The sequence below is a fragment of the Urocitellus parryii genome, chromosome 3 (assembly GCF_045843805.1).
Source record: "Urocitellus parryii isolate mUroPar1 chromosome 3, mUroPar1.hap1, whole genome shotgun sequence".
Taxonomy (NCBI): domain Eukaryota; kingdom Metazoa; phylum Chordata; class Mammalia; order Rodentia; family Sciuridae; genus Urocitellus; species Urocitellus parryii.
In genome coordinates this window covers 13,480,560-13,505,333 of record NC_135533.1, presented here as the reverse complement: position 1 = coordinate 13,505,333, position 24,774 = coordinate 13,480,560, and the positions used below count along the sequence as shown (strand labels likewise).

Below are 24,774 nucleotides of genomic sequence, written 5' to 3'. Positions count from 1 at the left end.
GCCCCCCCCTCCCCAATGAAAACCCCGAAGAGATGCCGGACTGACACCTCCGCCAGGCGTGACCTTCCCCGGCCGGCCAGCCGAGCTTCGCCCCCTACTGACAGCCTCCAGCCGGTCCGCCGCGGCCGAGCCCACAGCAGGGGTGGGGGCCAGGGGACCCCCCCCCGTGCCATTGTGTGTTTACGTAGCGAGGAGCCGCGTGACGGAGAGGGGCCGCGGGACGATGCCCACTCACCACCCAGCGGAGCCGACGGCAGAGGGTGGCCCAGGGCTCCAGAGCCCCCGCCGCCGCCTCTCTCCCCCAAATAAACACCCGTCCGCCAGCGCGGAGACGCCGGGGGCTGCAGGGTGGCGCCGGCACTCACCTCCTCGGGAATGGCAGGATCCGCCGCAGAAGAGGCCGCAGCGCCGGCCTCCGGCTCCATGTCCCCGTTGAACAGAGACTGGCCCTGCTCCGCGCCGCCGCCGCCGCTCAGCGCCGCCATCTTATAACCGAGAGCCGGGCCCGGGCGGCCGCAGCTGGGCGGGGAGGGGGAGGGAGGAGGAGGGCGGGAAGAGGCGGGGGCGGAGGCACGGGGGGCGCGGGGAGGGGCGGCCGGGGCGGCGCCGCCGGCGGGAGGGCGCCTGCACGGCCTCAGGTACCGGCCCGCGGCCCCCGGCGCAGCGGTGCCTGAGGGGATTGGGGGAAGGACGCGGGGTGGGGGGGCGGGCGAAGGGGGCGGAGACGACGAGAAGTCGCCGCGGCAACGGCGTCACCCGCGTGTCACGGTCGTGACGTCACCGAGAGTGCGTGACGTCACCGAGGAGCGCCCTCGGACCGTCGTCAGGAGGAGGGTTCCTTTCCCTCCAACCACCCAGGAGCTCACGCGTTTCCTCCGTTCCGCGGTTGCCATGGCGCCGGTTTCCTACTTTCCTCCCCTCTCGGCGGTCCTCGGCCTGTTGTGTTCTGTGGGATTTACTAGAAGAGCAGGGGTGGTGTTGGAGAAGTTGAAATCCTGGAGGGAGGGAGGGAGGCGGGGAAGCCCGTACTACTAGTTATTTCCATTACAATGAAAGTCTTGTAAAAGTCTTGTCCTAAAAATAAGACCTCAAACCCCAAGGTTGAAACATTTAAGCAGAATTTCAGAAATTATATTTAGAAACTGCAAAATTGTCAGTATGGTATTCAAACCCTTTCCTTAAAGGACTTGACCTGTTAAAGTGAATCCAAGTGGAACTCTAAAAGCTTTTTTATTTTTCATCGTTGAGAAAAGAATGTTTTCTTTTAGTGTATTATTCTTTTTCTGAAGCCATTCGTTTTAACAAATATCAGACGCTTTCCACATGCCCTGGGGCCCCTGCAAAGCACATAACATTCTAGACATCTGAAGCATCATAACTAGTCACTTTGGGGTTGAAGAAAATCGTCCCAAATATTTTACATACTTCATGAACGGGATATTCCAAGGCATACTCTGTGCAAAATATATGTGAAAATAGTTGAGAGAGGAAAGATAAATTTTCTTTGACAAGCACAATTACAGAATGGAATTAAAGAAACCCCCTTCATTGTTGACAATCCATTTAATCTAAAAGAACGGGGGTGGGGGTGGGGGGAATAATCAGAGAAGAAAATTTTTAAGGAAGGGAGATAAAAAGTGAGAAGTTACTGTAGGTGTGTGATTGCTAAAATAACATAATCATGAAGTCATGAAAGCTGGAGTGAATTCTGTCTTTTTGTGCTTTCCTTGAGGGGATGGAAGGGGGGTCACCAGTGACCTCCTATTTGTATTTAGGATGATTCAAGAGTTAGCTGTTTTACTGACTTCTGAAACAGGATCTCAGCCTATTTCATTGGGTCAACATGAGCCTGGGAACTGATGCTTACTCTTAAGGAGAGAGAGAGAGAGAGAGAGAGAGAGAGAGAGAGAGAGAGAGAGAGAGAGAGAGAGAGAATACTAACATTCCTCTACCTTGAAAATACTACCCATCAAATGAGCATGGTATGCATTGTCAGCTTCATTGTACATTCTCTTCCAAGCAGGAAAGTTTCCTTAAGCAACTAAATTTAAATCTGAATGTGCTCTGGCAAATATAGAGTAAATGATGATGATCACAGGAATGTGTCATCAAGCTATGCTAGTGTGAAGGACCCTTCTTCTTTACCATAAGGACATACTTAAGAGCAGACTGAAAGAGTACCATTAGACAGTCAGGACACCCTTTCCCCTTGACTTTATCAAAAACAAATGGCAAGATTGTTTTTTGTTTTAATTTGTCTTATTTTTAAAAAAAGCTCTTAAAATATTATATCATTATTACACTTCCTTATAATGTTAAAATTTCTAGGATGTCTCTATTGATTCCATTTTAAATGATAACCTTATGTATCAACCTATAGATCAATTATCTTTCATGATTTCTTCTCTAGGAGATGAGCGCTCACATCCATTTAATAATAATTCTTGTTAGTTTTGCCAGGCACAGTGGTGCATGCCTGTAGTCCCAGCAGGTAGGGAAGCTGAGACAAGAGGATTGCAAGTTCAAAGCCAGCCTCAGCAACAGCAAGGTGCTAAGGAACTCAGTGAGACCCAGTCTCAGAATAAAATACAAAATAGGGCTGGGGATGTGGCTCAATCCCCAGACCAGAGTTCAATCTCCAGGACCCAAATAATAATTCTTGTCAGTTTCATTACATTCAATATTCTCTGACCTTGCCTTCAAATTCTGGATTTATCTTATTTTCTTAGGCCATTTCTACAGTATCCAGATGAGAAACAACAGAGAAGGCATAAACTCTAGAATTCAAAGATCAAGATTTTAATGTTAGCATGTTGGAACTTGACTATATAATCTCAAAATAGGTAGACTTAAATTCCTATTGTTTTGTTTTTAATCTCTAAAATGAGGATGATAATGCCAATCCAGCCTAACTAACTTTATCATTGTGAGCATCAAACATTATAGTTCTGTCCTTTGCAAAGTGCAAAATTATCCTCTGAATGAGAGTTTAGACAAGGCATAGCAAAGATGGCTTATCTGTGCTCCATGATGTCTCAACTGAGAAAGATTCAATGCCTGGGGTGGCTTGGTGGCTGGAGACTACTTTGAGACACATTTATTAACATGGCTGGTAGTTGGAAACTGGGACTTAAGCTGGGGCTGTCAGCCATAATACCTAAACATACCCTCTTCATGATAGCTTCTTCCTAGCATGTCTGCCTCAGGGTTATCAGACTTCTAAAAGGCAGCTAAAAACTTCAAATGCTAGTATTCCAGAAAACAGTGTGAAAGTTGTATTCATTTTCTGACCCAGCCTCCATCACTTTTGTTGCATTTTATTGGATACAAGTAAGTCACTAAGTTGGTTCAAATTCAAGGAGAGGGGATATAGATCCAATTTTTTTTAGTCATTGATGGACCTTTATTTTATTTATTTATATGTGGTGCTGAGAATCAAACCCAGTGCCTCACACATGCTTGGCAAGTGCCTCACTCTACCACAGAGACACAACCCCAGCCTTAGATCCCACTTTTTTTGGGGGGGAGGGGGATACTGAGGATTGAAATCAGGGACACTTGACCATTGAGTCATGTCCCCAGCCCCATTTCATGTTTTATTTAGAGACGGGGTCACTGAATTGCTTAGCACCTCGCTTTTGCTGAGGCTAACTTTGAACTCATGGTCCTCCTGTCTCAGCCTCCCAAGCACTATAATTACAGATGTGTGCCACCACACCTGGCTAGATCCCACCTTTGGATGGAAGAAGTGCCAAGGAATTTTCAGACATGTTTTAAAATCACCACAGGTCTTTTTAGAATAAGAAACTGGCTGCTCTGCAGAACAAACTACTCAACCTCCTCTCCCCACGAGGAGATTCTATACCCAATCAAATTCTCTACTCTTTATTACTTGGAATTACTAAGATATATCTCAGTATGCATATGAACAAGGCTTTACCTTCTTTTTTCAGTTTCTGGACACTCCACTGCATGCAAAAATAAACATAGGCCCTTTTCATTGGACACAGCCTGTCTACTCCTGGATACTTTCCCATAAATCCCAGTGCTGCCATGGGCAATGTTGTCATGCTAAAACCTTCTATCCCAAACAGTGTTCCTGGAACCTGTAATAAGCCAAGCCAGATTGTAGTCTGATCAGAAACAGAGAACACTTCCCTTTTGTGGTATTGTGGGCCATATGGGCATCAAGTTAGTATCATCTTGCATTCTAAGTTCTTACATACATTTTAGTCAGCATGATGCTTTTAGGTTTTGCTCACAATCCCACTTTCCCCTAAAGTAGTTATATTTACAGAAAACTGGAGAAGAAATCTAGATAAGAAGAACAAGTCAGAAAGTCAGAACTGTTGCTCTAGTTGATGACTTAAATGCTGTTAAGAACATTGCTGCTATGTCTGACTCTCTCTACCTTGGAGATGAGTTCATTTCCAACCAGCATTTCTATCTTGAATTCTACATTCTAATAGACAATAGATAGGCCCACCAGTTGGCCAGACCTGCTCGACCAGGTCTGATCCATGTTGATATGGTCAATAACTGGGAAACAAATATCCTCCCAAAGGCTTCTAGAGCTACAACCAGGTTCATTGATGTGAAACTGATCACAACTTAATATTTTCTTTGTGAATCAAGGTTACCATTATGAATAACATCCCATGTTGTTTAATAGTAGAGAGTTATTCTCCAAAGCTATTTAGATGTGAATAGAAAACAATCAGAATTTATTCAGAACGACTTTCTTATTGAGAAACTCTTGTAATTGCTTCTGTGGAATTCCAAATTCTGCCTAAATACTTTAACAATGAATATTGCAATAATATAGTACAGAGATGGATATTGTAATAATATAGTACATTCAACTGTCATCTCACATTTTCCAGATTTTCTAACTTTTTTCCCTTGGAAGACTTTTCTTCTAGATTCATGAAATTTATTAGAATATTTATTCCTAACTTTTAATAAAGAATTTATATTTCAGAATGTTTCTTTTTCTTACAACATATTGCTCATACTACTCTTGAGTATGTTAAGATAGAGTTTTATGAAATATCTTTTATGTACTTATTTTTTATTATTAGTGTCTTTAAAGTTTTCTTTTTTCTTTTTTTTTGGAAGATGCAATAGACTGTATACCATATGTTACCTTTTGGCAAAAATAGGGGGGAAACTATATGTAGTTTTAGAGAAGTTCACCCCCCACATCTGCAGCTTTTCCCCCTCTGGTTTTAGTTACCTGTGGTCACCCATGATCTGAAAACTGTTAATGGAAAATTACAGAAATAAACAATTTATAAGTTTTAAATTACATGCCATTGGTTAAAGTGATGAAATCCTGCACCATCTGACTCCATCCCACTGGAATGTGAATCATCCCTTTGCCCAGCCTATCCATGCCATATATGCTACCCGCCTTTTAGTCACTATTGCAGTTATCAGATTAGCTGTCATAGTATTGCAGTGCTAGTGCTCTAGTAACCCTTATTTTACTTAATAATGCCCCCAAAGCACAAGAGTAGTAAGTCTGGCAAATTAGTTACACTGTATTATTATAATCATTCTATTTTATTATTAGTTTTTATTGTTCATCTGCTCTGCCTAATTTGTAAATTAAACTTTATCACAGGTATCTATATTAAGAAAAAAATAGAATATATGAAGTTTGGTAGTATCCACAATTTCAAATATTCACTGGGAGTCTTGAAACATGTCCCTATGGATAATGGGAAAATGTGTGTGTGTGTGTGTGTGTGTGTGTGTGTGTTTAATAGAATGAAAATGGAATGAAAGGGATGGGTAAGAACAGAGTGGAGGGGACAGAATGGAAGTGAAACCTCTGAGTCTATCTTTTAATATGTTTCTGTTTTAGTCAGCCTTTTCACTGCTGTGACTAAAAGACCTGACAAGAACAATTTTAGAGGAGGGAAAGTTTATTTGAGGGATTACCATTTCAGAGGTCTCAGTCCACAGACAGCTGGCTCCATTCCTTGGAGTGAGGTAGAATATCATGGATAGTATGGTGGAGGGAGGAGGTACACATGATGATCAGAGAGCAGAAAGAGACTCCATTCACCAGATAAAAATATATACACCAAAGGCACACCCCCAATGCCTCCTGCAGCCACGCCCTACCTGTCTTCAATTACCACTCAGTTATTCCCCATCAGAGAAAAAATTTTCACTGATTGGGTGAAGGCTCTCATAACCCAATCATTTCACCTTTGAATGTTTTTGCATTGTCTCACACATGAACTTTTAGGGGATACCTAATATCTAAACCATAATAATTTATGAGAGAAGTATGTTAAGAATTTTATATTTATGAGACAAGTAAATAAGTTTGGAAGGTGCAATAGACTATATACCATATGTTATCTTTTGGCAAAAATAGGGGGAAAACTATATATAGTTTTAGAGAAGTACCCTCCCATCTGCAGCTTCTAAACATGCAGTCAGTTTCATTTGGAATATAAGAAATAATAACAGTAACACAGTGCAATATATTGTTTAACAATTTGGTAAAATAATTGCACAGATAAATGATTAACTCAAGTTTTTTTTTTTTTTTTTTTTTGTAACATGTGACACTGGGGATTGAACTCAGAGCATCGCACATGCCAGGCATGCTCCTCCACTGAGCTCTATCGCCAGGCCCTCAAGTTTCTTTTGAATGTAGTTTTCTGAGTGTAGATTTTTACTGTGTAGGATTAGCTAGACTGCAACTATCTCCCAGAATTCTCTTTTTTCATGGAAGACCTGCTCAGCCAGTCTTTAAATATATTCCCTGGGATGATCCAGAGAAAACTCCCTTCACCAAAGCTGATAAGAAATGCAGTTGAGGTGTTTGTTGGTTCTCCCCTGGAAGCCAGAACTGAGGATGGAAAGTGCAACTATTTCATTGGGACCACATGTTTAACTCTGTGGTGAAGGGTGCCAGATTCTCCTGCAGGATCTTCCAGTGTGGAAGCTGAGGCTAGAGTCCAGAGCAGTGAGTCTGACTTGTTGCAGTCCCTCCCTTTAGGGGTTCCAGCTCAGCATCACAGATTTCATTTTATGCTTGCTTTTTCCATTTCACCTCCATGTTTCCTTCCTTTTTATCTTCTCTGAGGATTTTAGAATCTAACAGCAGACACTAAAATACCAGCTGCACATAATCTGCTTGATCAGTTCCACTGTGTCCTAATGTCAAGTCCTTCTAATAAATCCCTTATTATTTATATTTCCTAAGTCCTTCCACTTCTGAGTACTGACTGAAACATATTCTAAGTACAAAACAAACTACAAATAAATCATTAACATTATCTAGAAGGTTTGTTATTGATAGTGTTATTGGGTTTTGACTATATTTTGATTATTTCAAATAATTGAATGCCTTTGGCATATTTTGATTCCCACAGTTTAACAAAAATTAAGACAAAAAATGTCTTATAGTTTCTTACCCAGAATTAAGATATAAAGTTCACTCGTTGTTTTTGGTTCTTACATTTCTTTTATCTCTTCTAATCTGTAATAGTTTCCTATTCTTGACTTTTTTGTTCATGAGATTTTTTTTTCTTTTATACAGAACTAGGGTTTAAAAATTGTCATTCTGAACAATTTTATAGTTATTGAGGGGTAGAGCAAATGAGTACATTATTGATGTTGAAAATCAGATTAAGAAGCAGGGTCCTTATTGTATGATAAGTGAGAAACAAATGTAGAACAAGGGAAGTTGAAGAATCCCCTGTGGTGTTGTATTTGAATTTGAAATAGCAGAATGAACACAAACCTATGAGTGTGCTCACATCATGTGTGTATTTTTAACTTTCCTCACTGAAAGACATGCTTAGAAGTAGAAATAAATACACCTGGTGCCTAGACCTTAATTTTGAAATGCCATTCTCCACTAAAAGTAACCATATCTCCTTTGAGAAATGGCTGATTACAGATCTGGGGCAGGAAATATATAAATTGAGCTTACATAGGATGATCCTTGGTAAACTCAATGGCAAGAACATTATTAAAGTAGATAGTAGATCATGTAAAAAGGAACCAAGTGCGAGAGTCCCACTAGTCTGATATATAACACTTGGAATATAAGAAATAATAACAGTAACAGTGCAATATATTTATTTTTAAAAAATTTCTAAGTGCCTAGTGATAAGGGTGTGGGAAAAGAGAGAGCAAGAGGGAGGGAGAAAGATTGAAAGAAAGAGATGAGATAGGGATTTAAAGCTTCTCTTTAACGAAATTACTAATTGATATATAGAGTAAGAATGATAGATTTATTTTTAAATCATCATTTTGCAGCCACCAATGTAATAATTACTCCAGGTTAGAGCCATCAATAGTTGCTAAAATTTTTATTGGGTGTAAAACACTTGGGGAATAAGACAGTTTTATAATTTCATAATGGCATCACATAGACCTCTTATTGCTTATAAAAAGTACACTTTTACATAAGAATTGTGGCACTCACCTCATTAACCAGGTTATCAAATTTAACATCACCAATAGGAGTATAATTCTGCAATTATGTAGATCCTCATGTGATGTATCTCTCTATAGTATTTAGGCCAAAAATTGCTTAACCTGAGTATAACTACAGGATGTGGGATATTCTGCAAAATTCATAACTCTAACTCTTCAAAATTTAATCTCACTGGGATAGGTGGCACATGCTTGTAATTGCAGCTACTTGGGAGGCTGAGGCAAGAGGATTGCAAATTCAAGGCCAGTCTTGGCGACTTAGAGAGACCCTATCTTAAAATTAAAAACCAGTCCTGAGGGTGTGGCTCAAACGGTAGTGCGCTCACCTGGCATGCGTGCGGCCCAGGTTCGATCCTCAGCACCACATACAAACAAAGATGTTGTGTCCCCCCAAAACTAAAAAATAAATATTAAAAAAATTCTCTCTCTCTCAAAAAAATATTTAATATTAAAAAAAAAAGAAGACTAGGGATGTATTTAGTAGTAAGTTCCCCTTGGTTCAAACCCTAGTTCTGTATAAAAGAAAAAAAAAATCTCATGAACAAAAAAGTCAAGAATAGGAAACTATTACAGATTAGAAGAGATTAAAGAAATGTAAGAACCAAAAACAATGAGTGAACTTTATATCTTAATTCTGGGTAAGAAACTATAAGACATTTTTTGTCCTAATTTTTGTTAAACTGTGGGAATCAAAATATGCCAAAGGCATTCAATTATTTGAAATAATCAAAATATAGTCAACATATCAAATAATAATTAATTTAATTAATGTTTAATATTCTCATTTTACAAGACAAATGATAAATTATTTAGGGATGAAATATCATTATGTCTTCAAATTAAAATGGCCCAGAAAAAGAGCTACAAAGGTAAAGCTGACTACAGTTCACTGTTAAAGAGCATATTTCTTTTTTTTTAAAGAGAGAGAGAAGAGAGAGAGAATTTTTTAATATTATTTTTCAGTTTTCAGTGGACACAACATATTTTATTTTTATGTGTGCTGAGGATCAAACCCAGCACCCCGAGCATGCCAGGCGAGCGTGTTACCACTTGAGCCACATCCCCAGCCCAAGCATATTTCTTTTTAAAATTCTTTATCTGTTCTTTTTTTAGATATACATGACAATAGAGTGCATTTTTGACACATTATACATACATTCTTGAGATCATACATGATGTGGAGTTATACTGATTGTGTATTCATATGTGAACATAGAAGAGTCCAATTCATTCCACTGTTTTCCTCTTTCCATGTCCCCTCCCTTCCCTTCATTCCCCTTTATCTAATCCACCCCCCTATTGTGTGTTAGCATCCTCATATCAGAGAGAACATTCTGCCTTTGGTTTTTTGGGATTGGTTTATTTCACTTAATATGATAGTCTCCAGATCCAGCCATTTACTGGTAAAAGTCATAAAGTCAACAAATACATGAAAAAATGTCCAACTTCTTTAGCAATTAGAGAAGTGCAAATTAAAACTACACTGAGATTCTATCTCATTCCAGTCAGAATGGCAATTATCAAGAATATGAGTAATGAAAAATGTTGGTGAGGATGTGGGGCAAAAGGTACACTCATACATTGCTGAGGTAGGACTGCAAATTGGTGCAACCACTCTGGAAAGTAGTGTGGAGATTCCTCAGAAACTTGGAATCGAACCAATGTTTGACCCAGTTTTCTTACTCCTTGGTGTATCCCCCAAAGGACTTACAATCAGCACACTACAATGATGTATCCACACCAATGTTTACAGCAGCTCAATTCACAATAGCTAAGCTATGATACCAACCTAGGTGCCCTTCCACAGATGAATGGATAAAGAAAATACAGTAAATATACACAATGAAATATTAGCCATAAAAAAGAATGACTGTATGATTAAAGAGCATATTTCTAATATACTCCACTTTTAACAGACATCAGAAATTCTGTTACAACTTTTTGTGTTTAATGTCTCTGCTACTGATTTTCAAATGTTTTGTTTTTATCTTTGACTCTTCAATATTACACATTTCTTGTTTTTTTGAGAATTTTTTAATATTTATTTTTTTAGTTTTCGGCGGACACAACATCTTTGTTTGTATGTGGTGCTGAGGATCGAACCCGGGCCGCACGAACACCAGGCGAGCGCGCTACCGCTTGAGCCACATCCCCAGCCCAGTATTACACATTTCTATGAGATCTTATTTCCTACTTCACAGAGAAAATATAAGCTTTAAGATATGAATGCTTTAGCTTCCAGATCCCCCAAGTATAAATTTATATGCTTGTTGTTCATTCTTTTCTCCTTTTCTACCTTGCAGTGTGAAGTGTTGCTTTTCTTTTTGCATTTGATACTTGCTGTTGACTGTTTTCTTATTCTTAAGGATCTCTCTTGCTTTAGATTTAATGACTCTCCATACTCCTCGGTTCTTCTCTAAAAGGTCACGTGTTTTGTTTTTTAGATCTGTTCTTGGGGTCAGTTTTCACCATTTTAATTGGCAGTATTAACGCTGGACCCCATCTTTTGCTTATTTCTTTTCCCCCAGAACTGGGCTTAGTTCAGGCTGCTGCAGCATAGAATCATAGGCTGGGTGGCTTATGAAAAAACATAAATTTTTACGGTTCTAGAGGCTAGAAGTCTGAGATCATAATGCCCCCATGGTCAGGTTCTGATGTGGGCCCTCATCTAGGTTATAGACTGTGTCATCCTATTACAGTCTCATGTGTCAAAAAGAGAATGTAATAGCTCTTGGGGTTCTTCACTGCCACTGACCTGTACTGGGGATTCAACCAGGTCCTGACACACACTTGGCAAGTGCTCCATTCCTGAAAGTCTTACCCAACCCTTTTTATTTTATTTTGAGACAGTGTCTTGCTAAATTGCCTAGGCTGACCTCAAACTTGCAGTCTTTTTCCCTTAACTTCCCAAGTCTGGATTTATAGACACATGTCGATGTACCTGACACAAGGTTCCTTTAAAAAAAAATTTTTTTTTTAGTTGTCAATGGACTTTTATTTATTTATATATATGCAGTGCTGAGACTCAAACCAAGGGCCTCACATGCTCGAGAGCACTCTACCACTGAGCCACAACCCAGCCTACAGGGTTCCTTTTTATAAGGCCACTAGTCCCACCCATGAGGGCCCTAGCCCCAGGACCTTCCCAAAGGCCAAACCTCTTAATACTATCACTTTGGGGGTAATTATTTCAACATATGAATGGTGGGGACACAAACAGTACTTTGCATAACTTTCTATCCTCTTACCCAAATATTGGTTTTATTTACAGTGATGGCTTCTAAATCTATATCACTAGACATCTCTAACTGTCCTTAATTTCTTTATCTAGCTACTTAGTAGATGTCTGTACCTGAATATCTTAGAAATAATGTAAAGTCAGCAAATTCCATACTAAGTTCTATTAATTCCCTTTCTGCTTCCGCAGCTGCTTAAACTGAATTTTTTAAAAACTCAATTTGTGCACCACCTTTTGACTTTCTCATTTAAGGATAAACACTAATTTCATGTTTGAATGTGTTGCAAATATAACAAAAATTAGAGTTAATCCCTATAGTCATTTTTAGTAACAATCTAGCTACTTCCAATTTTTGACAATAGATTATAAATGTCCATCTCTTTACCTTCACATCTTTTCTGCGTTGGAGGTCTTCTAATGAAGGAAAGTATTTTCCCCTTATAAAATTTTTTCACTTATTACTTTGACACTTCCTTATCCATCTCTTTCTCTGGGCTTTAAGTCCTGGTTTCAGCATCTGCCATGATCATTTCCCTTCACTTTTATTTTAATAACTCAATATTAGGTAATTTAAGCAATTTAATATTTTTATTAGCCTATATATTTTAGATTGCCAATATATTTGTCAACCACACTTTATATATTTTTATATTAAAATAATATAATGGCTTTGGGGAGGAAATTTTGTGATTATTAAGACCCTTTGTTTTATGTGTGTGTATGTATTTTATATATATATATACATACATACATTCATATATATATACACTCTCTCTTTGCACTTACACATTGCTCTACTACTATTAGAATTAGTGTGGTTCTGTAGGTTGCACTATTCATATATTAACTTCTCTTGTATGAATATAAACATATCCTGCCTGATTTTGTACAGGACAATCATTCACTCTCTACAAAAGGTTTTTAGTTGCTAAGATAGTGAAACAAGTTAGAAGTTAAGAAGTTCAGGAGCCAGAAACACTATTATTTTAATCAAAATATTGAATATTCTACAATTTTGCATTTCATGTTATTTAATACATCTCAAGCTTATTATAAGTACACATAATCTCATCTGGATTATTCCAGATAAGACTAGATCCAGTGATTTTTTGAAATGCTGAAGAGAAGATGTGGCGAAACTGCCATTTAAAATTTATGAGCAGGAGATCCTTGGCAGGAGCAGGACTGTAGTGGTGGCAGAGAGCCAGATAGGACCCAACCAGAAGCTGAATTTTACTTCTACTGGTTTATAGGATATTGATACAGCAAGCATAAGCTTTATTACTTTACCTTTAGAAGTTTTTAAATGTATGGATCAAGGTTGAAACTCCCAGCTCTAAACCAAGTAATACTTATAGGGATCTTTAGCTAAAAATAAACAAGTTAGCCCTTCAACAGATGAATGGATAAAGAAAATGTGGTATATATGTACAATGAAATATTATTCATATATAAAGAAGAATGAATTACAGCATTTGCTGGTAAATGGATGGAGCTGGAGAATATCCTAAGTGAAATAAACCAGTCCCCTAAAATATTCTCTCTAATATACAAATGCTAACTTACAATAAGGGGACATTAGGGAAGAATAGAAGTACTTTGGATTAAACAAAGCAGAATGAAGGGAAGGGAGGGGGAATGGAAATAGGAAAAGATAGTAGAATGAATCAGACATTACTTTCCTATGTTCACATATGAATACACAACCAATGTAATTCCTCATCATATACAACCAGAAGAATGAGAAGTTATACTCCATATATTTGGAGTTATCATGTATAACTTACAAGAACAAATTTTTAAAAATAAACAAGTTAAAGGCAAAATGCATACAGTAAAGAAATGTAGAAGCCTTTTGCTTCCAGAACTGACATGGCTAAGTATTGAAATAGCCAAAGTGCAGATCATCCATCTTCTTAACTAGCTTATTTTTACTAAGTCTGTAGATATCTATTTATTCCTTTCTTGGAATTAAAATGTCTGTTACAAACTATTTGTGAGCAATGCACAATATTAATCTCAAACCATGAACAATATTAAAATTTTCTTGATAATGTGGAACTGAGATAATTATATCAAGGCCATTGTAATTTTCCTTAAGATACTTGTCCTTGTAGCTTGACCTTGCTGTAGGTTTGAAATGAAGTTATAGGAAGCATAAAGCTGATTTTCCTTTTTCTGTCCTTGAAGAATTACTTCATTGTCACGTTTTGAGCATCCAGGTAATTGCACATCTTTAGATGTTATTTACTTAATTACTCTACGTTGAAGAATTGGTCCTAGTAAAATTGTTTTGGAAATATGAAATGTGCTTGGCAAACTAAAGATCTTTAGAAATTAAAAGTTATTAAGTTATCTTTTTAGAGTATAGATATTCTAGAGTACTCTAAATAATAAGCAAACATGCAATGCCTTTTTCCCCCCAAAATAAAGTTGCCATTAAAATAACCACAGATCTTAAGTGTTCTGATAGAGATATTTCTTTTTGTCTTTTTAAATGGAAATTAAAGGATGCATGCGAAGGTGAATTTGTCTTAGATATTGACATAAGATATATCAAAGCAGCTGTTTGGTGGAGAAAGAGTATTGAGAGATGCTGGCAGAAGATAAAGAAGGAATGGAAAGGAGATGTTAACAAGACACTTTGGTGAGAGACATTGAGAGGTGTGGGCTTGAAATGTGGAAAGAACATGTTATGGATATAGGAGTTTCTCTCCATATCTGCACAGAACCAGACCCATTCTGGCAATGTACAAACAATGACTCTGGAAATATCAGCGGCTACAACCTTGGTATAAGTAATGGGGAGCCTGTGAAGTGTCCCCTCAACATTATCATCAGTGATTCTCTTTCAGGCAGTGTCAAGGGCAGTGGACAATGGCCAGGGTCAATTGAAGAAGATAAGGAACATGGTGGATCCTAAGCAGGAACTAGTTTTTAAACATGTGCAAGACATAGTGCCAGTGTTACACCATTCCAGCATCACCCACTATCTACATTTCTCTTGGTGTGACACTCAGTTTTGCTGGAGGAGTGACATTCACTCGGAACATAATGTCAGTCCTGCTCCCTGGAATTGGGCAATGTGGCTTCCTGGTCTTGGGAATCATCCCTTTTGGAAACTCCCACAAATAATTACAGACTCCTTTTTATGAGCTGCTGAGGTTCAAACCATTAAACTGGTAGAAACTCAAACCATTATGATTTTGAGTTTTCAGTTACTATACCCTCACTTTATTCCTGTGATCGGATAACATCCGATCTGTAACACTGTAATCAGAGATTGAGTTAGATAGAACAGGGTCCCAGGTGGAGCCCAAGCAGTGTTCCAGATTCAAGTGTATTTGTAGGACTGGTGGAACTTGCGTGACAAGCCCCATTTGCATGAGGGCTTGTGGTAATCTTGTAGGTGGGTCCTTACCATAAACCAATGTTAAATGGAGAGATTTTCAGAACTGTATAATATCATTCAGACTGTTCTCCACTCCTACTCATATCTGAGTTTTGGTAAAAACTTTTGCATTTAATTTAAATCTGTTGGAGTTCACAGCAATCTCCTATGGGAAAAACATAAACGTGAACTATCCTGAAGTAGAGCCATGACATCAGAAGAAAAAAATTATATACTTTTTTCATTTTTTTGTTTCTGGAGATTGAAACCAGCAGTGCTTGTTCACTGGGCTACAGCCCCAGCCCTTTTTATTTTTTATTTTGAGACAGGTCTTGCTATGTTGCTGGCCTTGAACTTGTGATCCTCTTCCCTTAGCTCCTGAATTGCTGGGATTACTGGTGTGCACCACTGTGCCTGGATACCTTTGAGAAACATTACTTGGCAGAGTCTAGGCCCAGAGAGATAGGACACGTGGCCATGGATCCAGAAATGCCTTGTTAGGGGTTTTGTCAGAACTGCCAAGTCATAAAGACAAATGGGCCCAGATGTAGTCCATAGAAAATTTGAAATGTTAAATTCAAGATAAAACTTGACCAGGCCCAGAGGGTACAAGTAAATTGTAGGGGCAGGTAAGGTAATCCCCATGTTGTCTGCTGCTGCAGTTGCACAGGTACCCCTCCATTAGGTCAAATCTATGGCTGTGTTGTAGGAGGAGGTCTTATAAAACCAGCCAAGGCCCAAACTTGATTTCCAGAAGTGTCAACAAGGTACGTGGATTCAAACTAAATATGAATGTGACTGCATTATACATACACCTTTAGGGATGGTGTGTATATAATGCGAACAATAGTGGGCAGGGAGATTTTTCCCATAGATAAACTATTAGTGGTTCGTCTGGTCATCTACTTTGTGTAGAAGAAGTAGCCATAGATGAGATTATATGAGTATACCTGAACAGTAGCCAGTGAATAGGGGCCTAGACATAAAGGACTGACAGGTCAAAGACAAGGAAATCTAGGGAAGAGCATGTGAATAGATAGATGAAATTTGGCACAAAATGTGTAGATCTTCATGTCAAATTTTAACCCAACAGAAAGCATCCAATATAGTTAAGGCATTTGATGGTTAATTTTATGAGCCAACTTGACTGGGTCACAGGCTCCAGAGACATTTGGTCAAATATTCTTCTGGGTGTGTCTGAGGGTGTTTCTGGATTTAATTAACATATGAATTGGTAGAGTGAGAAAAGCAGATTGTCCTCACTAAGGAGGGTAGGCCTTACCTAGTCAGTTGGAGGCCTAAGTAGAACAAAAAAGCTGACCTTCCTGCAACTAAGGCAGAATTTCCTTCTGCTTGACTTCCTTGACATCAGTTTTTTTCTTGTCTCTGCCCTTGAACTGAAATATTGGCTCTTTCTGGGTGTTAAGCCTGCTGGGTTTTGAAGTAGAAACTATCCCGAGTCTCCAACTTGCCAACCACATATCCTGGGACTTGTCAGCATCCATCATTCTCCTTAGGTAGGTAGACAGATCTATAGATATGTCTGGTTGACCAATAGGTTCTGTATGATATACAGATACTACCCCAAAGTACACAGCTGAATGTTAGCCCCTTTCTGGGGAGTCTCTGGACCCTCCATTGGTAGAAATTTGAACAGTACACCTGGTTGTTCACTTTCCTTAGAAGGAGAAATGGCCATATGTGTGGTTATTTATCAGTTCATGTGCAGTGACCACTGGTTTGGTTAGATGGTCAAGCACTTGGAAAGAAAATATTTTAAAATTGGCAGTAAAGAAAGAAAAAGATTTTAAAATTGGGGGAAAATCATGTGGCTAGACCTCCCTGAATGGGCGGCGGGGTGGGGGAGAAGAAGATATTTCCATCCTATGTGACCTCAGCAGAGAATTTTGATAACCCAGTCTATGAATACCAATCAGCCTCCTTCCCCAGCCAGCCCTGTCATCACCAATGGGCTCATGAACAGTGTGGCTGTAGTGGCAGTGCTGGAGGTTATACACGGACTCAGCTTTCACTGAATTCTTAGGGAGCTTTCCACTCCCTAAGAACAACCTGGCAATAGCCACTACTCAGCGCCCTGTCTGCCAGTGGCACACACCAACATTGAGTTCCCTTACAACCTCTCTCTCCCTAGGGTGATCAGAGCTACTGGTGGCAGTTTAATTACATAGGATCCCTACCACTAAGGAAGAGGCAGCATTCTGTTATTCCTGAAAAAAATATTTACTCTAGATATAGATTTGCCTTCTCTGATGTAATGATTTTGCGCAAACTTCTTTGGATTTGCAGAATGCCTTATCATCATCATATTCTGCATAGCATTGCTTCTGATCAAGGAAATCACATCACAAGAAAAAAGAAGTGGGGAAATGGGTCCATGTTCTTAAGACTCACTGATCTTACCATGTTCTCTAACGTCCTAAGGTTGCTGGTCTATTAGAATGATGAAGTGTTCTTTAAAGACTTAGTCACAGCTCCAGGTAGGTGGTAACTCCTTGAAACACGGAGAGAGGCATCTCTAGAAGACTGCATATGCTCGGAATCAGTTTTCAAAATGTGGTGCTTCTTCTCTTATAACCAGAGTTTATGGGCCCAAAAGTCAAGGGGAAAGAGTGGAAGTGGCATCGCTTATTATTACCCCTAGTAGTCCACTAGCAAAATTTTCCTTTCTTTTCCTGTGACATTATATTTGACTTGCCTAGAAATCTTAGTTTGAAAAGGAGAAATACTTCTACCAGAAGATGTTTATAACTCCAGTGAAATGTAATTTAACACTACAGTTCAGTCACATTGGGCTCTTCAAGAATCTGAATCAACAAGCAAAGAAGGGGATTATAGTGTTGGCTAGGAAGATTGTTCCTGACTGCCAGTGGGGGAAATGGACTGCTTATTCCATAATGGTAGAAAGGAAGAATGTGTTTGGAATGAAGGAGAGTTTAGTGTACCATGCTTTGTGACTAAGTTCAATGGCAAATTTTAGTAACCCAGTCCAGACAAGATTGCTGATAGCCTAGAGATCTCAGGAATAAATGTTTGGGTCACCCACTGGAAAAGAATCACAACCAGCCTGGGCACTTGCTGAAGGCAAAGGGAATAATGAATGAGTAGTAGAAGGCAGCGATAAACACCAACTATGACCATCAGACTAGCTATAAAAAAAAAAAAGAGGGACTGTAATTGTCATGAATATTTCTGCCATATTTTGTTATGAATATGTATGCAAATATCTGTTTCTTCTCTTAATCTTTCATAGTGTAACATAAGATATATTGGCTTTATATGATAGTATTTAAGTATTGTTTATGAATTCATTAGTTAATTTAGTTTTGCGGTACTAGAAATTGAACCTAGGGGTGTTCTACCTCTTATTTTTAAAAATTTGATACAGGGTCTTGCTTAGTTACCCAGTCTGGCCTCAAACTTGCAACCCCCCTGTCCTGACCTCCTAAATAGCTGGGTTTATAGGCATACACCACAGTGCCTGGGTAAACATTGTTAATTTTATATGATAGTATTTGAGTTATGAGATATCAAGGAAAAAAGTAAAGATCACTCAAGGACTTTGCTTCCTCTTCTGGGAAATGGTTAATTTGTTTCTACTTGCATGCAGGATCATTGTATCATGTTACAAGATTATGTCAGGCAAAATTATGACATTATTTTCTTTATTTGGAAGTTATATATGGATTAAGAAGATGTGTATGAGTGCCACCTTGACAAGGGATGGGCCCAGGATGGTTCATTTCATGCTTCAAACTGACTGGGCTACAGGTTATTCAGACATTGTCCTGAGGTTACACATGGCTTCAGTGGTCTGTCCTCCCACTCACCACGGCCGCTGGAACTGCTGCTGCCACTGAATGTCCAGTCTGCCAGCCACAGAGACAAATGTTGAGCTCCCCTTTATGGAGGAGACCAATGGCCATGTGATGACAAGTTGACCACATTAGGCATCTTGCTTTTTCTCATTCCATAATACCAAAAGTACCTGGTAACTCTCAAAATCAACTGGAAGAGCTCTAATTTATGTATTTATTTTTTCTACTATTGTTTTAAATCCTTTTGATGCCTTTATTCATAAGAAATGTAGAACAGTTTTGTCAATACTTGAAAAAAAATGCAAGTAAACGTAATTTTAATTGATATTATCGGATTGTTTTCCAGGAAGGCTCTAATACTTCCTGTTTCCACTACAATAGGAGAATCTCTTTTTTTCCATATTCATGACAACTATAAGCATTATCACTTTTTATTTTTTGACAAATAGATTTGAAGTGACACCTCATTTGTTGGTTTAATTTATGTTTGTTTCACTGACTACTAGCAAATTTGCTGTTTTGTAAAACATTTATTGAGTACTAGATTTTTTTCCTAATGAATTGTCTGTTCATATCTTCTACTTTTCTACTAGTCTTTTATTCTCTTTCTGCTTCAATTTGTAAAACCTCAGTATTATAGTTTTGAATATTTTTCTTCCTTCTATCTTATAAATATTTTCTCTGAATCTATTATATATATTTATTGATTTTGATTATCTCTTTCATATTTATTCACACAAAACTTTAAAATTTGAATTGAGTAATATATTTCTATTTTTTTCTTTTATAACTTTTGCACATCTGTGATCCAAGCTACTTTGGAAGCTGAGACAGCAGGATCACAAATGCCAGGCTAGCCTGGGTAACTTACCAAGACCCTGTCTCAAAATAAGAAACAAAAAGGGCAGGGCTGTAGCTTAACATTTGTGAGCCCCATGGGTTCAATCCCTAATATCTAAAAGTGTGTGTGTGCATGTGTGTGTGTGTGTGTGTGTGTGTGTGTGTATTTTAAACTTTTGCCTTTTCAAGCTTTCCTGCCTACAGATTAAGTATATATAATCCTATATTTTTCCCTTCAAGAATTTTGTTTGTTTTACTGATTTTTGTTTGTTTGTTTTTGTTTTTGTGGTGCTGGGGATTTAACCCAGGGCCTTGTGCTTACAAGGCAAGCACTCTACCAGCTGATCTATATTCATAGCCCCTGTTTTATTGATTTTTAAGTTTGTAAAAATTCATTTGCAATGTATGTTTGTATTTGGCATAAAATATAGCTCTAAGGTTATTTTCTATTAAATAGATAGCTGTGCCAACATCATTTATTAAATAATGCATCTTTTCCACAATGATTTGGACCACACACCTTTATCTCATATTACTTTTCATATGTATACTGAGATCTCTTTCTGGATTCTTATTCTATTCAATTGAAGCTTGTTTACCTCCTTAAGTTCTGTAATGATTTGGTAACAGTGACTTTTTAGTATGTTCTAATATCTGTGTTTTTCTAACTTTATTTTGGTTTTCTTAGTCAATTTTTTTCATATAAACTTTAAATATACTTTATCACTTCTAACCCATACTTATACCCTATTAGATGATTTATTAGAATTTAACTAAATTATATACATCATTTTGAGAAATTGTACTTTTTAATATTAATCTCATCAAAACACATGAATGTGTTTCCTTTTGTTCAGAATTTGCTTTATGTTCTGATATAATATGTTATTATTTTCTTCATTTCAATTCTTTGTCCTTATTGTCAAATTTATCACTTAAGATTCTCTGGAGATGTTTTCTACCTATTGTAAATGCAATATTTTGTCTCATTTCTTTTTTAAAATTAATTAATTAATTCTGATTTGTTATATAGGACAGCAGAATGCATTTCAATTCATAGTATACATATAGAGCACAATTTTTCATGTCTGGTTATACACAAAAGTAGAGTCACACTATTTGTGTCTTCATACATGTTCTTAGGGTAATGATGCCCATCTCATTCCACTGTCTTTCCTACCCCCCTGCCCCCTCCCTTCCCCTCCTTCCCCCTTGCCCTATGGAAAGTTTCCTCCCATGCTGCCTCCCATCCCATCCCCTGTTACGGATCAGCATCCTCATATCAGAGAAAACATTTGATATTTGTTTTTTGGGGGGATTGGCTTACTTCACGTAGCATAATATTCTCCAACCTCATCCATTTACCTGCAAATACCATGATTTTATTCTCTTTTAATGCTCATTTCCTTTTTTGGAAGCTTATTAGAAGAATAGAGAAGGCTGGGGCTGGAGCTCAGGGGTACAGCACTTGCCTAGTATGGGTGAGGCCCCACATTAAAATAAATAAATAAATAAATAAATAAATAAATAAATAAATAAATAAAATAACTGTGGGGCTGGGGATATAGCTTAGTTGGTAGAGTTTCAATGGACTAGTGATTTCATTTACATTCAAAATGTAAAATTTTTCCCCAAAGACTACCTTAATTATACAATGCAGCAGTGGGATTTTCTATAATTTGTAATGCACAATTAAGAACGAACATAACCCTTTCTACATATAGATACATACCCCATATCTCTTCTACCTTCAACACATCCTCCTTGCCCCTTAGCCTCTTCTTTCCTTCCCACCTCTTCCTCTTCCTCTCCCATCCCAAATAACCTTTCTCACATGCTTGAATTCATCTTTTATGTACCTTCTCAGTGTGAGAGTCATATAGGTTGTTTATCTACATATAAGACACATATGAGCACATTCAATTTAATTACACCTGTGGATTTCAATGTCTATAGGCTTGTCCTCTACACAAATTCCTAGCTCACCTAATACCCTATACTGGTTTCTTTCCTATCCTAGTTTTAAACATTTCAGCAAATGTAGGTAATTTAGCAGTCGTCCACCCAGTTATTCAATCCATAAACTTAGAAATCACCCTTGAGTTACCTCAAAATTATTACCCCCAAAATATGTCCCAAATCTTTCTCCTTTTCCCCCATATCACTACTACCATACTTGTTTAAATGATTATCCTTTTTTCTAGAAATAATAACAAGTTAATAGAATGACAAAACATTATATCAGTGAATAAAATATTAAAGCATTGCCCTTTCCTCATTCAAAAACATGAAAAGGTTGTTGTTGTTACACATTTAAAGCACCAACTTATTGGAAACTAAGGACCAAGACTGGCCTGATATACAGAGACATAAATTTAGCATGGCAGAGATTACCCAAATGAGCAAAATGCATGATACCCATGTCCAGAGCTTTGAGAAAATCTCATCATATAACTCACTAATTTATTCAATGTTACATTGCCAATATAATGAGCATTTTTTTAAAAAAAATCTTCTATATTATAAATCCAAACCACAAAACATCTCTTAAAAATTATTTTACTCAAAAGTACAAATGGATTCCTGGAAATCATATTCACAATGCTTCCTAACTAGATTTTATGGAATCATAAATGTGTTTAGCTGTATCTTAGGGCTTAAACTCATTGGAATCATCCCACAATACTTTCTCATCATATTTACCTTGGGCATACATGTCCTCAAAACTAATAGTTATACAATGAAAATCAAACTAGTGTTCTAGGAAGGTATCAGTTTTTCTTCAGTAAAGAGATTAGAAATGACCCACTGTAAATAGTCTGTGCAACCAATATTTTGCCACACACAAATTAAGGCAGCCTTAATTATGCCATTTTCTATAGGTTACAAAATCATCGATAATGTGTTTTAAGACTAAAAAGCTCTTTTTTTTTTTTTTTGCCTAGATTCTGTAAACATTCTATTCCCCCAACCTGCAGCCGGCTGGACAATTTCTTCTAATAAATATATATACCCAGCTTCCCCTACATTGTGAAAAGAAGTTCACTAACTCCAGTCACATAGCTTTTGCTTCTATTTGAAATAAATTTGAGAACTTGAATCTATTTCAAAACTGACTTAATGACAAGGAGGATAACAACATTATAGGTTGCTCTGTGACACCTCTGCTTTATTCCTCAAAGGGTCTTTTCAAGCAGGACATCAGTTTTCTATGTCTCTGCCCTATGCTTGGCCTGGACCTATAGAGGTCCAGTGTTGCACATAAATCTACACATTATCTTTTGGTACAGTACAGAAAAAAACTTGTTTTTAGCACCTCACAATGAGCTAGAGCATCTCACTAACTGCTTCTGGTTTGCACTGCCACAATTCACCCTAAATTGTTACAGGATTCAGTTGAATTTAAGTCCTAATTGAATTTTTAAAACAATAGGAAGAAAAGAAAATCTTCATAAACTTAAAAAGACGAATTGAAATGGAAACTTGTTAGGGGGGAAGGGGCGGAGCTATTTGATGAATGTGGGTAAAACCAAAACAAAACCAAGATGTTTTAAGGAAAGAAGGTTTCCATGAATAGGAACTGCTCTATGAGAAGTTTGCTCTCCTTGCTCAGAGAAGCCTGAAGAGAGAGGAAAATAAATGTGGAGGAAAGAGTGCATATCAAAAAGCAAATGGCCATAGTCTGCCACTTCTTCAGTGTTTCCATTCTCTTTAAAAATGTGGTCAAACAGGGGAGGATGCACAGAGGCAATGGGCTCAGTGGAAACATTACCTCAAGAGAAAAAGCACTTCAGGACACACAGTTTGCTAACACATGTATCTTGAAGCCAGTCCCCTCTGGTGCCCATGTTCCACTGTAGAATATCCGTGACTGTGATGGGAGGAATCAGTTCCATAAAGACCTCACGGCAACACACACACTTCACTCCTGGTGTGTGTCTGGGAAGTCTGAAATCTGGGAAGTCTCAGAGCTAGCAGTCTGATCTCCATGACTGTTGAGCTTACACAGATTCCCCGCTAACCCCTAAGTAGAAATGAACATTTTTTACCTCCACCATACAGGAAAACCCATCAAGTCAACATTTGGATGGAAAACAGACCGCAAACATATGACCAAGGGCTTTGTTAATGCCATGAACGCTAATCTTAACTGAAAAGAAAACAGATCATAAATGACCTAACTTCAAACTTGGCAATGTTGTTGAATCCTTATTTTACATGTTTAAGAAGAAAGTGCCATACGGTCCAGAAATTCACAACAAACCCATTGGCAAAAATCACACACCAGAAGGAAGACAAGGCTCAAAAGGGCCAGGTTGACAAAGACAAGCCAAGAGTGACTTTCTTGGATACCAGGAAGTAAATCCCTAAGGATAAGAAGCCAGAGTACAGCAGACTTAGCACTTTATGCTCCATAGTTCACCTGCCAGCCAGATGATCTTCGAAAATTGTAAATCATTTTACTTCACTTTCCTGCTCAAAACTACCCAATGGATTCCTAACGCGTTTAGAATACAACCCAAATTGTAATCTTGGTCTAAGAGATCCGATATGAACCAGACCTCCCTTCTTGCTATTCTCATCTTCTTTCACCCCATTCTCTGCAGAATTTTCTCGCTAGTTTTTTTTTTTTTCACTAGCTTTCTTGTGATAATGTGTGAGCTTTATGATTTGCATGCCATTTAACCAGACCTGTACCTATATTTTATAGAGCTGGAAATCAGGAGTTCTTCTCTGGACACCTGACCTGATAAAAGCCTAGGGGCAACCTGTGCATCAGTGGTCTGTGTGTTGGAACAAAGATGTCAAGATCATTCAGTGGGGGAAAGAATAGTCTTTTCAACAAATGGTGGTAGGAAAACTGGCTAACCATATGTAAATCAATACATTTTATCCCTACTTCATAGTATTTTTAAAAATTAACTCAAAATATATCAAAGATCTAGGTGTAAGAGCTAAAACTATAAATTTCTTAGAAAATATAGGTATAATCCTCACAA

General features: G+C 38.0%; 1 protein-coding gene across 3 annotated transcripts in view; it reads right to left on the bottom strand.

Moving 5' to 3' along the window:
- Positions 1-519, bottom strand: part of Braf (B-Raf proto-oncogene, serine/threonine kinase) — a 177,600-nt gene extending 177,081 nt beyond the window's left edge. For all 3 annotated transcript variants that reach the window (XM_026405387.2, XM_077795927.1, XM_026405385.2), the window contains exon 1: positions 366-519. In XM_026405387.2, coding sequence (XP_026261172.1) covers positions 366-485 — 120 coding nt within the window. In that variant the 5' untranslated portion in view covers positions 486-519. The remainder of the gene's footprint in view (positions 1-365) is intronic.
- Positions 520-24,774: the final 24,255 nt, after the last annotated feature.